At 46.8% G+C, this 13405-nt stretch overlaps 1 protein-coding gene across 3 annotated transcripts; it reads left to right on the top strand.

Annotated features, from left to right (window-relative positions):
* The first annotated feature begins 245 nt into the window (after nucleotides 1-245).
* KLK8 (kallikrein related peptidase 8) lies at nucleotides 246-5484 on the top strand. 3 transcript variants are annotated; one of them, XM_069457740.1, is made up of 6 exons: nucleotides 246-319; nucleotides 748-825; nucleotides 1299-1458; nucleotides 1620-1879; nucleotides 3912-4045; nucleotides 5285-5484. In XM_069457740.1, the coding sequence occupies exons 2-6, from the start codon at nucleotides 756-758 to the stop codon at nucleotides 5438-5440; spliced, it is 780 nt and encodes a 259-aa protein (XP_069313841.1). In that variant the 5' UTR covers nucleotides 246-319; nucleotides 748-755; the 3' UTR covers nucleotides 5441-5484. The 3 variants fall into 3 exon arrangements, with proteins under 3 accessions (XP_069313841.1, XP_069313842.1, XP_069313843.1); XM_069457741.1 differs by lacking the exon at nucleotides 1299-1458; XM_069457742.1 differs by lacking the exons at nucleotides 1299-1458; nucleotides 1620-1879.
* Nucleotides 5485-13405: the final 7921 nt, after the last annotated feature.

Here is a 13405-nt window from a genome sequence, read left to right as displayed (position 1 = left end):
CTCCCTCAGACCCAGGGGCCCCCGGCTCTTTCAGAACCTGGAGTCACAGCACTGAGCCCCTCTATGTCGCCTCAGGAATCTGAGATTCCAGCCGCTCCTCCCTCAAGATTTCAGGTTCAGCCCCTCCACACCTCCTCACTCACACCCAGGGTTCCAGTTCCCGGGTGCTCCCGGCCCTGGTGCAGGAGGAGGAGCAGGAGGCGGGGATTCCCAGTTAAAAGGCTCCAGAATCGTGTACTGGGCAGAGAGAACTGAAGTACTGGGGCCTCTTCCATTGGGTCCGAATCAGTAGGTGACCCCGCCCCCTGGATTCCGGAAGGTGAGGTGCAGAGGTACTGGGACACTGGCATCAGGCCCGGGGACCCCTCCTTCTCTAGGTTCCAGAACCCCAGCCTCAGACCCTCTTGTCCCTAAATATGCAGCAACCCAGAACCCAGCTTCCTCCTGCTCAAGATTTAGGAGTCCCAGCTCCTAGCTCCCTGTCCCCTCAGACCCAGAAGTCCAGGACCCTAACTCCCTCCTCTCTTGGAATGTAGGACTCCAGTCTCCCAGCCCCACTTAGGTTCAGGAATCTGGGGTCCCTGTCCCCTTCCTCCTCAGACTCAAGAATTTGGGCCCCCAGCTTCTTGCTCCCGCAGAACCCAGAACAACCCTGGATGCTCTCTGTTCCCTCCCCAGTCCCCAAATCTGGAACTGAGATTTCAAGCTTCTCTTTTCTGTCTCAGCCCGGTCCTCTCCCCCTCCCAGATCTCACCATGGGACGCCCCCCACCTGGTGCAGTGATGACCTGGCTGTGTTTGCTCTTGCTGTGGGAAACCTGGACAGGTGAGGGGGGTGGGAGGGGGCCCCGAGGGGAGGGTCGGAAGGCAGCAGTGATGCTGGGAGCCTGTGGGAGGCCATGGTGCTTATGTGGGGGGGAGGTGCTGCGTGGCAGGGATGTGAAGTGTGTGGTATAAGTGGGTGCCTCGGTGAGCTTTCTTGAGGGTGGGTGGAGGGAAGGAACAGGTGGCAGCAGGTCGAAGTGGGTTCAATTGTCCTGCAAATGGTGAGTACACAAAGCCTGCGGGGGCTGCTTGCTGGAGGGCACAGATGCCCATGTGGAAGCATGTGGAAGTGTGCTGGGGTGTGTCTCATGCATGATGACTCATGGACTTAAACAAGTGTACACCGGGGCTTCCTGCATGATGGTGCATGCGGAGAACTTGTGGTGTGCTGTGTCCATTTGAACCCACAGTGGTCTTCCCGGCCCTGGCACTGCCCCAGAGGGTGGCGATCCAACGTTCTCCCTCCTGCTGCAGGACGCGCCAGGGCACAGATGGACAAGGTGCTGGGGGGTCAGGAGTGCGAGCCCCATTCACAGCCTTGGCAGACGGCCTTGTTCCAAGGGGAGCAACTGCTCTGTGGAGGTGTTCTTGTAGGTGCCAACTGGGTCCTCACAGCTGCCCACTGTAAAAAACCGTGAGTGGATGGCTGGGGCAGAGGTCGGTTGGGGCCAGAGGAAAGAGGGGGCTGGGGTTTCAACTCAGGAGGGAGAGCACTAAGGACTCCTGGGTGTGAGGGAGGTGGAAGCTGGGGGCCTGGACTCCTGCCTGAGTCCCAAACTACCCCCACAATTACAGGAAGTATACAGTACGCCTGGGAGACCACAGCCTGCAGAGTAAGGATGGGCCGGAGCAAGAAATGGCTGTGCTTCGGTCCATCCCACACCCCTGCTACAACAGCAGCAGCAGGGACAACAGCCATGATCTGATGCTTCTTCGACTACGTGGCCGGGCATCCCTGGGTCCCAGAGTGAAGCCCATCAACCTGACAGATCACTGCCCCCAAGTTGGCCAGGAGTGCACCATCTCAGGCTGGGGCACTGTCACCAGTCCCCGAGGTAGTGGCCTTAACCACTTCTGGGAGGGAGAGGAGGAGCTGGTTGGCCCAGTGGATCCCAAGCCATTGACAAAGCTTGGTCTCCCAGGAGGAGACAAGGAAGGGAAAGAGATTATGACATTGAGATTCACACAGTGCCCATGTTAGAAACCTTTGAAGGCCAGACTATAAACAGGAATGGTGAGAGAAAGAGAGCAAACTAGCAGATTATTAAGCAGAACTTGAAGAAACCCTTTTTTATGGTGGAGAGTACCGTTCTATGAGAGCTTGTGTTGTATAGGATTTTATATAATCTTCTTAACAGACTTGCATATACGGACTCCTCAGAGGCCCAGGAAAACAGGCTCCTAGACATCTCCCTCTTGAACCCAGGAAACCTGAGGCCTGCTCCCTTCTTCCCTCAGACCCAGATATCCAGGCCTTTCCTCCCCCAGGACCCAAGCAGTCTAGGTCCCCAGCCCCCTTCTCACTCTGGACCTCCATTGAAGCCGTCCCTTTGGGACTTCAGAATCCGGACAGCCCCTCACCCTACTTCACAGTGAAAACACAGGCTGAGCTTAGAGAGGCAATGGGCTTCTTCAGGAAGTGGCAAAACCAGGATTCATGTCCCGCCTGTCTGACTCCTACTTCGAATGAGGAAGTGTGATGCTGTAGAAACACACCTGCTCACGAATCGGGTAGATCAGTTCAAACCACGGCTCTTCCCTACTTCCCTGGACAAGTCCCTTTCCATCTCTTGGCCTCACTTGCCTTATCTGCAAAATGAGAATCATTATCCAGTAGATTTTTGAGCTCCATGAGGGCTCAGGTTACATTTATTTTCTTCATGGTGTGTTCTTAGTGGTCAGGACGGTGCCTGGTACGCAGTAAGTGCTCCATAGATATTTGTTGAATAGATAAATGGATAATGATGATGAAATGGGTGAATGCATCCCTCCTTCCAAGTGCTATTGTGAGGATTACATGTGATGGTGAGCAAATAGCTTTTGGCATATAGAGAGGCGCCAGATGGAAGTTATCCCCCGCAAGTCTATTCCTCAAAGGAGGTTAATGACAAAGATTAATTTTCCCTTCAATCATTAATATAACACATTTATTGAGCACCTAGTATGCCCCAGGTGCTGTTGTGGGCACTGGGGATACAGGCATTTACAAACTATAAGAAGTCCCTGTCCTTATGGAGTTGCAAGCTAGGTGGGAGAAATAGACAATAAGCAAATACATGTAAAATAAAATATTAGGCAGAGTTAAGTGCTGTAGCGAAATATTGTGGAGGGTAAAAGCGTAGTGAGTGATGGAGGCATGGTGTTTTAGAGTGCTCAGGGAAGGCTTCTAGGAGGAGGTGATACTTAGAAGGAGTAGAATTTTGCAGAGGTTGAGGACCTCGTGGTCTGAGGGGCAGAAAGACTGGAGTGAGAGGGTCAGAGGTGTCATAAGGGGACACCTTCAAGTCCCCTCTGCCCCTTGATTTGAAAATGACTCAGGGCAAAGAAAAAAAGTGTGAGATCCAAGGGCCCCTCTCTAGATGGAGAAAGCCAAGCAGCAGAGGGCACAGGTTCGTTTAATGTGGTGAGAAGTGGCCGGACACGGTGGCTCATGCCTGTAATCCTAGCACTCTGGGAGGGAGGCCAAGGGGGGAGAATCCCTTGAGCTCAGGAGTTTGGGACCAGCCTGAGCAAGAGCGAGACCCCATCTCTACTAAAAATAGAAAAATTGGTCAGGCGTCGTGGCACATGCCTGTAGTCCCAGCTACTCGGGAGGCTGAGGCAGGAGGATCACTTGAGCCCAGGAGTTTGAGGTCACAGTGAGCTATGCTGATGCCACTGCACTCTACCCAGGGTGCCAGAGTAAGACTCTGTCTCAAAAAAAAAAAAAAAAAAAAAAAAGAAGTGTGATGAGAAGTGATGTGCCCCGTGACATGTGTCAGAAAACTCCCCATGCAGCTGTGGTTGGGCTGTAGAGAAGTTAGATCCAGACAGGGATGGAGGCAAAGGGTTGCTCTCTCAGGGAACTTACAACTTCTCCCCCCTCAGAGAATTTTCCTGACACCCTCAACTGTGCAAATGTAAATATCATTAACCAGAAGAAGTGTGAGGACGCCTACCCAGGGCAGGTCACAGACAGCATGGTCTGTGCTGGCAACAGCAATGGGGCTGACACGTGCCAGGTGAGTGACTTCTGAAATCTCCCTCCTCCCTCTTCCCTTCTCCCTCCTCCCTCACACCACTCTAGAGGCTGAAGGCTTGGCTAGAGTGGGGAGCGGGGTGCTGACCTCAAAAAGTTAGTACCTATGGAAGTCACCCTCATCTCTGCAGAGTGGGAGCCAGGTTCAGAGAAGGCCAAACTCTCCCTCAAGGTCACACAGCATAGAGATCAAGAGCATTGACTTATCACTGTCATTTTCTTGAAAACTCTTGCCTGCAGGATGGGGTGCAAAGAAGGTGGCTATAGAGGATGAGGGGAGATGTCCATAAAGTCTAAGGCTAGAGGTTAGACAAGCTCCCTTTCCCAGTGTTACCTCCTGGAATTTGGGCCAACTTTACCACTGGCCAGGTAGTCACCCACTTTTCCTTGAGACCTGACTGGGTTCCCAAGGATGGCTCCCTTCTCCTGTGATTTCTTCCTTGAGGAACACTGCTGGTTTCCCAATTGGCTGGGAAATGGCACCGCTGACTTCAATGCTTCCTCAATGAGCTCCCATTCCCTTGTCTTGGGATTTACCATAGATGTAACGCTCTTTCCTGTGGGTGCAACTCCAGTCTGTTGTCCTTGGGGCTCCCCCTGGCTTTGTCCCTTTCATGTAAGACCCACCCCGTTTGCTAACGATTGGCCCCTGAAGACAAAACTTTCTTCTCCATTGGCCAAGAATGGACTCATGTCCATCAGTGATACTACCACGAATGCCAATCTCCCTGGATCATTCCATGGAAACAATGGTCTCTTTCACAAAGATTTCAGCCCCTGTCCTTTGTGGATTTGTTGTGTGTGTGTGTGTGTGTGTGTGTGTGTGTCTCACTAGAACCCTGAGCCTTTCTCCTGTGTTTGGTAACTGTAATCAATGATCTCTTCACTATTGGCCAGGAATTGGAGGAAACATCAGCTCAGTCACCTCCATGTAATCTCCACTGTCTTCTCTCTGGACTGGACCCTTGAGAGCTCATTCTTTTCCCTAATTGGTCAGGATTTTGACCATTGCCCTTAGACATCCTGTCTGTCTCTCTGTGCACGGAGGACCCAAACCCCCTCCTGACTAATCTCAGGGGACCATGCTCCTATCTCCATTATCTCCATTGGCTAGAGGGGGCCAATCTTGCTGAAGAACTGGTATTAAATACTCTGGGTATAGCAGGAAAAGGAACTTTGTGAGCATCTTAGGTGAAGCCCTCTTCTTGTTCTTCCCCTCCAGGGCGATTCTGGTGGCCCTCTGGTGTGTGGTGGTGTACTCCAGGGCATCACATCCTGGGGCTCAGACCCCTGTGGGTTGCCCCATAAACCTGGTGTCTATTCCAACATCTGCCGCTACCTGAACTGGATCAAGAAGACAATGGGCACCAAGGGCTGATCCTAAGATGACCCCTGGATCCACCAAAATAAACTCACAACTCTACTTGGCTCCTTGCCTGTCTGGTTTTGGCCCTGTGAGGAGGGGTGGATGGGGAGAAGGCTTGGTGGGCATCTGGAGAGACTGAGACCCCATGTTCACTCCGGCCATCACCACTGCCTGCAGCAACCCCCCTTTTTTCTAGAAGTATTGGGTGAGTGAGAGGCTTATCTCAGGAGAGAGAAGACATACAAGAGTTTTCAAACATCCAGTGGGATAGTCTGTGAAAGACAGTTTTGAAAAGGTTTTGGTTTAATTTTTCTAACCAGCTAAAGTGTTTACAGACTTTGGAGGGAGATTCCCACCCCCTTTAAAAAAACAGTGAGATATGCATAGGGAAGAGTGCAGAAAATATATGAAGAACTGAAATATTAACGAGCACCTATGAAACCACCTCTCAGGTCAAAAATCTTTTCTTTTTTTCCAAAAATCTTGACAGCCCCTCAAAATCTAGAAATCTTTCTCACAGCTTAGAGCCCTCTGGTGGTGTCTGCTGTGGTAGAAGGAAATGAATGTTGTGTGAAGCAAAGGGCATTTGCAGTTTTCTTTAATATAAGTAGTTTTAGGCTAAGATGTGTACGGAGGTAGGATAGTTATTGTAAGGATATAAATAATCACTCTCCTGGGATTTCTCAGATTATGTTCCCATGAAAGAGAATCTGATTGGTCCTGTTTATCCTTTCTCCTTCAGCTGCATCATAGGTAACTGGATTGCCAATCGTTTGACTGCATTATTGTCAGGTGACCAATCCTATCCAATCAGTGGCTATTTAGAGTCATGTGACATAAAACATGGCCACCTAGGGGTATGGGAAGACAATTCTTCACAAGGGGTGTGGGTATGTGAGATGCCTTGCATCCTCCATGACAGTCTGCCAACACCAGAAATCTTGAGGAAGCCTTTCAAGATTGATATTAAACTTCTGGCTGGCCGTGGTGGCTCACGCCTATAATCCTAGCACTCTGGGAGGCCGAGGTGGGAGGATCACTAGAGGTTAGGAGTTCGAGACCACCCTGAGCAAGAGCAAGACCCCAGCTCTGCTAAAAAAATAGAAAGAATTTATCTGGACAACTAAAATATATAGAAAAAATTCGCTGGGCATGGTGGCACATGCCTGTAGTCCCAGTTACTTGGGAGGCTGAGGCAGTAGGATTGTTTGAGCCCAGGAGTTTGAGGTTGCTGTGAGCTAGGCTGACGCCATGGCACTCTAGCCAGGTCAAAAGAGCGAGACTCTGTCTCCAGAAAAAAAAAAAAAAAAAGATATTAAACTTCTGAGGCCAGGGATGCATTTGTGGAGGGGCTACCTAAGGAATATCTCAACTCAAAGAATTGTTTTATAATTTTTATTATGAAAACTTTCAAACATATGTAAAATAGAATAGCATAACAAATCCTCATTTAACACCATCCAACTTCAAAAAGTAATGCAAAACCAATTCTTGTTTCACCTGTACTCCCATATACTTCCCTAATGCTAGAATATTTTAAAGCAAATCTCATTCATCATATCATCTCATTCTTAAATACTTTATTATGTATTTCTAAAACTGGGGGTGCAAACTACAGCTGGTGGGCCAAATCTCATGAGCTAAAAATAGTTTTACTATTTGATTGACATAGGGAACCCTAATTAAGCAAGATGTTATCCCCTGAAAAGAATTCCACTCTTCTCATTAGTAGACTTGTATGACAAAAATTTGTGCCAAATTATTATTACTATATTTTAAATTTCATCAGTTAAAAATTAGGAAAATTTATTTTCTCTCTTGTTATTAAGTATCTACATAGTATCTTCCATTTTTTGTCTCCTGGTCCACACAGCCTAAAATATTTATAGACTGGCCCTTTATAGAAAAAGTTTGCTAACCATTGCTCCAAAAGATAGACTTTTTAAAACATAACCAACTTACATTATCACACTTTACAGAGTTGATGATAATTCCTTAATATCATCCAACATCCAGAAGGTATTTTAATGTCTCCAATGGAAGATAAGCCAGGGAAGACTTAAAGACTGATTTAGTCAATCTTGGATACTGAGAGGTGTGGGCATGTTGGCTGACATCTGGGAAGGGAAAGGATTTATCCAAGGTCAACTAGCAATTCAGGAATAGAACCATGGACTGTGGAGTCTGGCAAAAGATCAGAGCATCGGGAACAGATAAAGGCTGAAAGGACCCACCTTGCCAGGGGCCTCTTGGATACAAGGGTCAGAGCTCCAATTCAAACTGGCTTATGCAAACGAGGGAACTTGTTGGCTTAGGTGACCAGGAAGGCTGAGGAGGTAGCTCATGATGCCAAAAGAAGAGACATGGGTACCAGAACCTCAAGTACTTGAAATGATGACTTAAGTCAATCATATGTCTCCGTCTCTCTGTGCTGCTTCCTCTTGGTCACTCTGCCTGCCTCTTTCTGTCTCTGTTTCTCTCTCATTTGTGTGTGAGCTGTTTCTCCTCTCAGCATGTCTCTTCTTTTCTCCTGTGAATTTCATGGTAGGCTCTATAGGCAGGCTTCTTCACATGGAGGGAACACAGCAGCTACTGAAAGATACAGTGAAGCAAACCCAGCAGAAACAAAGACTTCCTTTCTCCCAGCACCTTGATATTAGCTCCAGGAAAAACTCTAACTGATTGATCCAGCTTGAACTGGGCCCACCCCTTGGATCCATTGTTGTTGATGGGGAGAAAGCAGTGATCTTGTTGGCTTGGCCCAATGAATGGGTGGGATTGAAGAACTATTATGGACAGTTTCACTAAAACTATAGGAAATAAGGGAGCATCTCCCTGAAAAAAGTGGGGTGCTGCTCTTGAAAGAAGGGGGACGAGAATCCAGGAAGCCAAAAACAATGGGCCATCAGCACCCAGGGGCTGAGTCAGGTGTTGCCAGGGTCACAGTGCCCAGGATCCCTCAGGGCAAGGCACAGCTGGCAGCATAGTTAGATACCAGTTCCCAGGTGTGATCATGAGCTGGAAGATGAATCATCAAGAAAAGAAAGGTTCAGGACATAGTTCTGAGCGTGAGGAAGGTATGAGGCTAGGTGCCTGGGTGGGACTTAGCAACAGGTGCTAGGACTAAACCCAAAGGGCACAGGCTGGCTCTCACCAATGTGGGGGTACACATCATTAATAGGCCCAGGGGTTCCAAGTTTATTTTAAGCCAAATGAGACTCAGAGGGTATGTATGGGTGCAACAGGGAAATTCCCTTCACAGAGTGTGGGTTTGTGCAGTGGTGATACCATGGCTTTTGAATCCCCAGCATTCAAATTCTGATACTTCTGACTCCTTATCTCTGTGACTTTGCTGAGGTAATCTAATCGCCTCTGAACTTCAGTTTTCTCATCTACAAAATGAGGATGATAACCCTCACTTAGACCAATGTGAGGACTAGAGACAAAGTCCCCAAGCACCTGACACACCACACTGTAGGTAGACAAGAAATGGGAGCTTATATTAATTCAGGGTCTGTTATGTGCTCATCAATTTTCTATTCACGATTTTATTTATTCCTCCCATTCACCTTGAGAAGTAGGTTTTGCTCATTCCGACTTTAGAAAGGGGCAAAGTGAGACTCAGAAAAATGAAGTCATAGAGTGGGCACGTGGAATTCACACCTGGGCTGGACTGACTCATAAGGCCAAGTTTCTATCACACCCCATGGCAGTGAACAGCTCGGGGATCAAGGCAGGACTTAGTCTAAAACTGGTGGATCTGTTGATGCCAGAGGTTTGCAAATTAGTATCTTTTAAAGTACCACTTGTGTTCTCTTCTCTGGTCTGGGCTGGGTGCTGAAAAAAATGACAGTGAACACCAGACCCATTTCCTCTGCATGTGAAGACCAGTATTTAGCAACAAAATCAGATTAAATAATTAAGAACATAATTTACAGAATGACAGTGCAAAGCACAGCATGGAAGTTATGGTGATTTAGAAGTGAATAACAGGGCTCCAGAATAACATAGCTCCTTCCTCTTTCTAACAGACTGCTGAGGAGGCAGAGGACTGAGGGATGAGAGAATCCAGGGAAGAAGATTTTAGCAGTAGATAACAAACTGGTTATCTACTACAATTTCTATCTTTGGGAAACCAGGGAGGAAAGACACGGGTTGCTGGGTCATGGAGCTGGGATGTCAAGGGAGCCGGGGGATGCTTCTCCTTGATTTTGGAGCCCAAGTCAGAAAGGTTGACACTCCCCAAGGCCGGGGTCCTGCTGGGGAACTTACCAGCCTAGGTGTAGTGTTCTGGGATCTGATTTTGGATCTGATGAGAGTAAACGTCTCAGAAGTTTTGGGGACTTGTCTTGAATTTAATTAGTATGAGATCAACATAAATATGTTATCATCCAACAGACTTTATCTTAGAGTTTGTGTGAAACAAAGGCTCAAAATTGAGTGTGGAGTTGGAAAAATTAGAATGCAATGAAGGAAAGAGATGGGGTTGGAAATGTGGATGAGTTTGCAGGTAGAAATTGTATTGAGGATGAGAATAGGGGTAGGATTGGGGTGAGAGTGTTAGAATTGGTGTTAGATGTGAGGTGGGTTCACGGGGAGGATATCAGTGTGGGCTTCCTGCAATATGACAAGGATGGAGACTAATGGCCAAGTTGTGCATGGGGCAGGTTTGGGACTGAGGCTATGGTGACATTCAGTGCTTGGGTCAAGGCTGAGTTTGGCTTATGGTTAGAGCTTCAGGGTTCAGGTCAAGAGTCAGGCTTAAGGTGGTTGAGGTCTGTGTCCTGGCCTCAGGTGATATTGGGAGCCAGGAAATCAGTCAAGATTTAGGTTTTGGATTGAGGTACACATTGGGGTTGGTCAACAATAAACAGGACTTGAGGTTTAGGATTGGATGTGAGTTAGGGTTTGGGGTTTGTGTCACAATTGGTGTTCAGAGCTGTGTCAAATAAAGGTTAGAGTTAGAGTTCTGCTCGAGGTCAGGGTCTAAGGTCTTTCTTACCCTATCAGAAGCATTTGATCATGCCTGACCATACCTTCTCCATAAATGGCACCACCAAATATCCAGCAAAAGACTCTGAAGTCTAATAACATCTCCCTCCACCTCACCACAATCTCCTTCCAACCCATTGCCAAGGCCTGCAGCTTCTTTCTCCTAAGGGCATTTCTACTTCTACCCATCTACTTAGCATCATCTCTACCTTCTAATCACCCTTGTCCAAGTCACCATCATTTCTCATCTGGACAACAGCGAGGACTTCCCCATGATCTCCCCAAAGCCTCACTTTCCCCCAAATCCATCCTTCATACAGCATCCAGGCTGATATTTTGAAAATATACATCTTATATTATTCCCCTGACTAAAGTCCAAGTGGTTCTCCATTGTTCACAGGATCAAGTTAGACTCACCATGACATACAAGGCTCTTCATGGTCTGGTCCCATCAACCTCTGGTCTCCACCTTCCATCTCAGGCCCTTTGTACATGCTGCTTCCTCTACTGATACACTCTCCATGCTCCACCCATTTTCTTCTAGTTAATGTTCACTATTCTTTCAACACTCGGCTCATTGTCACTTCCTGGGTCAAAACTCCTTGGAAATGCTTTTGTAATACCCTACGGCTTTCCTTCAGGGCACACAGTATAGTTGTATCTTTGCATTTGTTTATGAATTATTTTTCTTTTACATGAGACTGTCAGCTCCTTGATGAAAGAGATGCCATCTGAGTTTATGCACCATGGCATCCTCAGCACCTAGCCCAGCCTGGAATATAGTTGGCACCCAACACATATTTGTTAAATGTATAAAGGATTGGGTCTGAAATGGAATATGGGATGAGTGATTGAGAGAAAGCTATGACTGGAGGCATGATTGGATTTTGTATTAATGTGGCTTCAAGATATGGATTCAAGTTAGAATTGGATTTGGAGTTATAGTTTGGGATCAGATTTGGGATCTGAATTGAGATTTTGATTCAACATTGAGGTCTGAGGAAGGATGATTTTGGCTACAAGGACCAAACAACTGCAAACCGAAAGGAAACCCGAAAAAGTCATGAGATCAAGGGGCTCCACGGTTGGCCAATTCGACTTCCTCAAAAACCCGGCTAATCCCAGTCTCTCTGTTTGGCCTTCTCAGTGTGCCAGGAGGACTGCCACAGTTCCAGAATTTGCATCTAGAAGGGCATGCCATCTAGCAGACAAGAAGGGAACTCCGGAAGTCTCTTTGAAATTAAGGAAATCTTTGCGGAAGTGCCTCAGTGGTCTTCCGCTCCTTCCTCATTGGCCAGAACTGCCTCACATGTCCATTTCTAAACTAATCCAGCAAGCAGAGTGCAGCTTACAGTCATGATGAACATAAAGCGCTACCCAAACAAAACGGAGGCTCTGCTAGAAAGGCAGAAGGAGTGAGTGCTTGGGGAAGTGACAATAATGTCTATCACTGTGGGTCACAGGTAGAACCGGGTTAGGGGTCAGGATTGAGATAAAGTTTGGACTCAGGGATGAATCCCATCTGGGGCTCTGATTTAGAGGTCGAAGTCAATTCCAATTTTAGGGATTTGTCTTGAAGTAATTCAGACAATGGTTCCTACCTTACTCAAAGGGAAGGCTAAAACCTTCCAAGGTCCCCTGTCATCCCAGTACTATGATATTTCTGGCCTCATTGCTGTCCTGTCTCCCTTGGTCATTCAGCTCTGGTCACAATGGCTTTCTTGCTGGGGTACTTTAGGCGAGCTCCTTGCCTAACACCTGCCTGCTGGCTTTGCCTGGAACTCACTATCTTCAAGTAGCCAGATGGATCCCCCAAGATTTTGCTCAAATGTCACCTGCACGTGGGATCCCTCCAACCATCATTCCTAATATTGCAACCCCAGGGATCCTTGAGGGGGGTGAGAACCAGAATTCCCTAACCCCCTTCCTTGCTGTTATTTTCCTCCATAGTCTTTGGCACCACCTAACAACCCCTATATTTTATATACTTATTTTTGTACTGACCGTCTCCACCCCCTAGAACAAGAGCCTCTGTGAAGGCAGGGATGTGTTTTGCCACTGCCGTGTTCCCCAGATTCAGAACAGTTTGTGGCTCAGAGTTTATGCTCAAGGGATACTTTTTGAATGACTACAATGAGCAAACACGAATCTGGAAATGAGCTCATCCTGGCATTATTATAATTAAAACTACCCAAGTGTACTTCAATTTGAGGATTACATAAATCATGTTACAACTATAGTATGGAATGCTACATAACCATTATAAAGGAAGGAGAAATGATCTACTAAGAGGAAAAAGGTTTTCTCTTTCTTTTTTAAAATAAATTTTATCGTGCATAGCTAAGGTATACGACATGATGTTACATAGTAACATAGTAAAATGTTTACTTTAGTGGAACAAATTACCATATTCATCATCTTATATACTCACCCATTTCCTCCCCTGTGGGAAGAGCAGCTGTAACCTACTCACTTACCAAAAATCCTGAATACAATACATTATTATTAACTACAGTCCTCGTGTTGTACAGATCTTTCAACTCCGTCATCCTACATATTTGCTACTTTGTATCCTTTGACCTACATCTCTCCAATTTGGGGTCGGGGTGGAATTTTTCCAAGACACTTTGTAGAGTAAAAACAGTTAAATTAGATAATATTTAGTACAGGCAGTTTTGTTATAAATACATAATATATAGAGAGAAACCTATGTATAATATGATTTTAAATGGCTACGAAAACACATTCATTAGTTCTAAATATGACTAATATGCAATACGAGAATATCAACTGTGACTAAATTGATAACAGTAAGCATTCAGTGGTATGGGGTTAGGGAAAGCGTTCTCTTTTTAATTTATGCCTCTATAATAAGGCTGGGAACGAGTTCAGGTTCAAAGGCATGGCTGAGACCCAACCTGGACAGGTTGCCACGGGCTGTTCAGAAAGAGGGTGCAGGGTCTAGGCCCCGCCCCCTGAGGGGAT

Source organism: Eulemur rufifrons, chromosome 24 (genome assembly GCF_041146395.1).
Source record: "Eulemur rufifrons isolate Redbay chromosome 24, OSU_ERuf_1, whole genome shotgun sequence".
NCBI classification, from domain to species: Eukaryota; Metazoa; Chordata; class Mammalia; order Primates; family Lemuridae; genus Eulemur; species Eulemur rufifrons.
The sequence above is the reverse complement of the archived record's forward strand: the minus strand, read 5'-3'. Positions and strand labels throughout refer to the sequence as shown.

Bases quoted from the DNA above. Each gene is read 5' to 3' on its own strand.
- KLK8 (XM_069457740.1), top strand. From the start codon at position 756: ATGGGACGCCCCCCACCTGGTGCAGTGATGACCTGGCTGTGTTTGCTC. The intron at 826-1,298 runs GTGAGGGGGGTG...CTCCTGCTGCAG, and splicing joins GCTGTGGGAAACCTGGACAG to GACGCGCCAGGGCACAGATG. The intron at 4,046-5,284 runs GTGAGTGACTTC...CTTCCCCTCCAG, and splicing joins ATGGGGCTGACACGTGCCAG to GGCGATTCTGGTGGCCCTCT.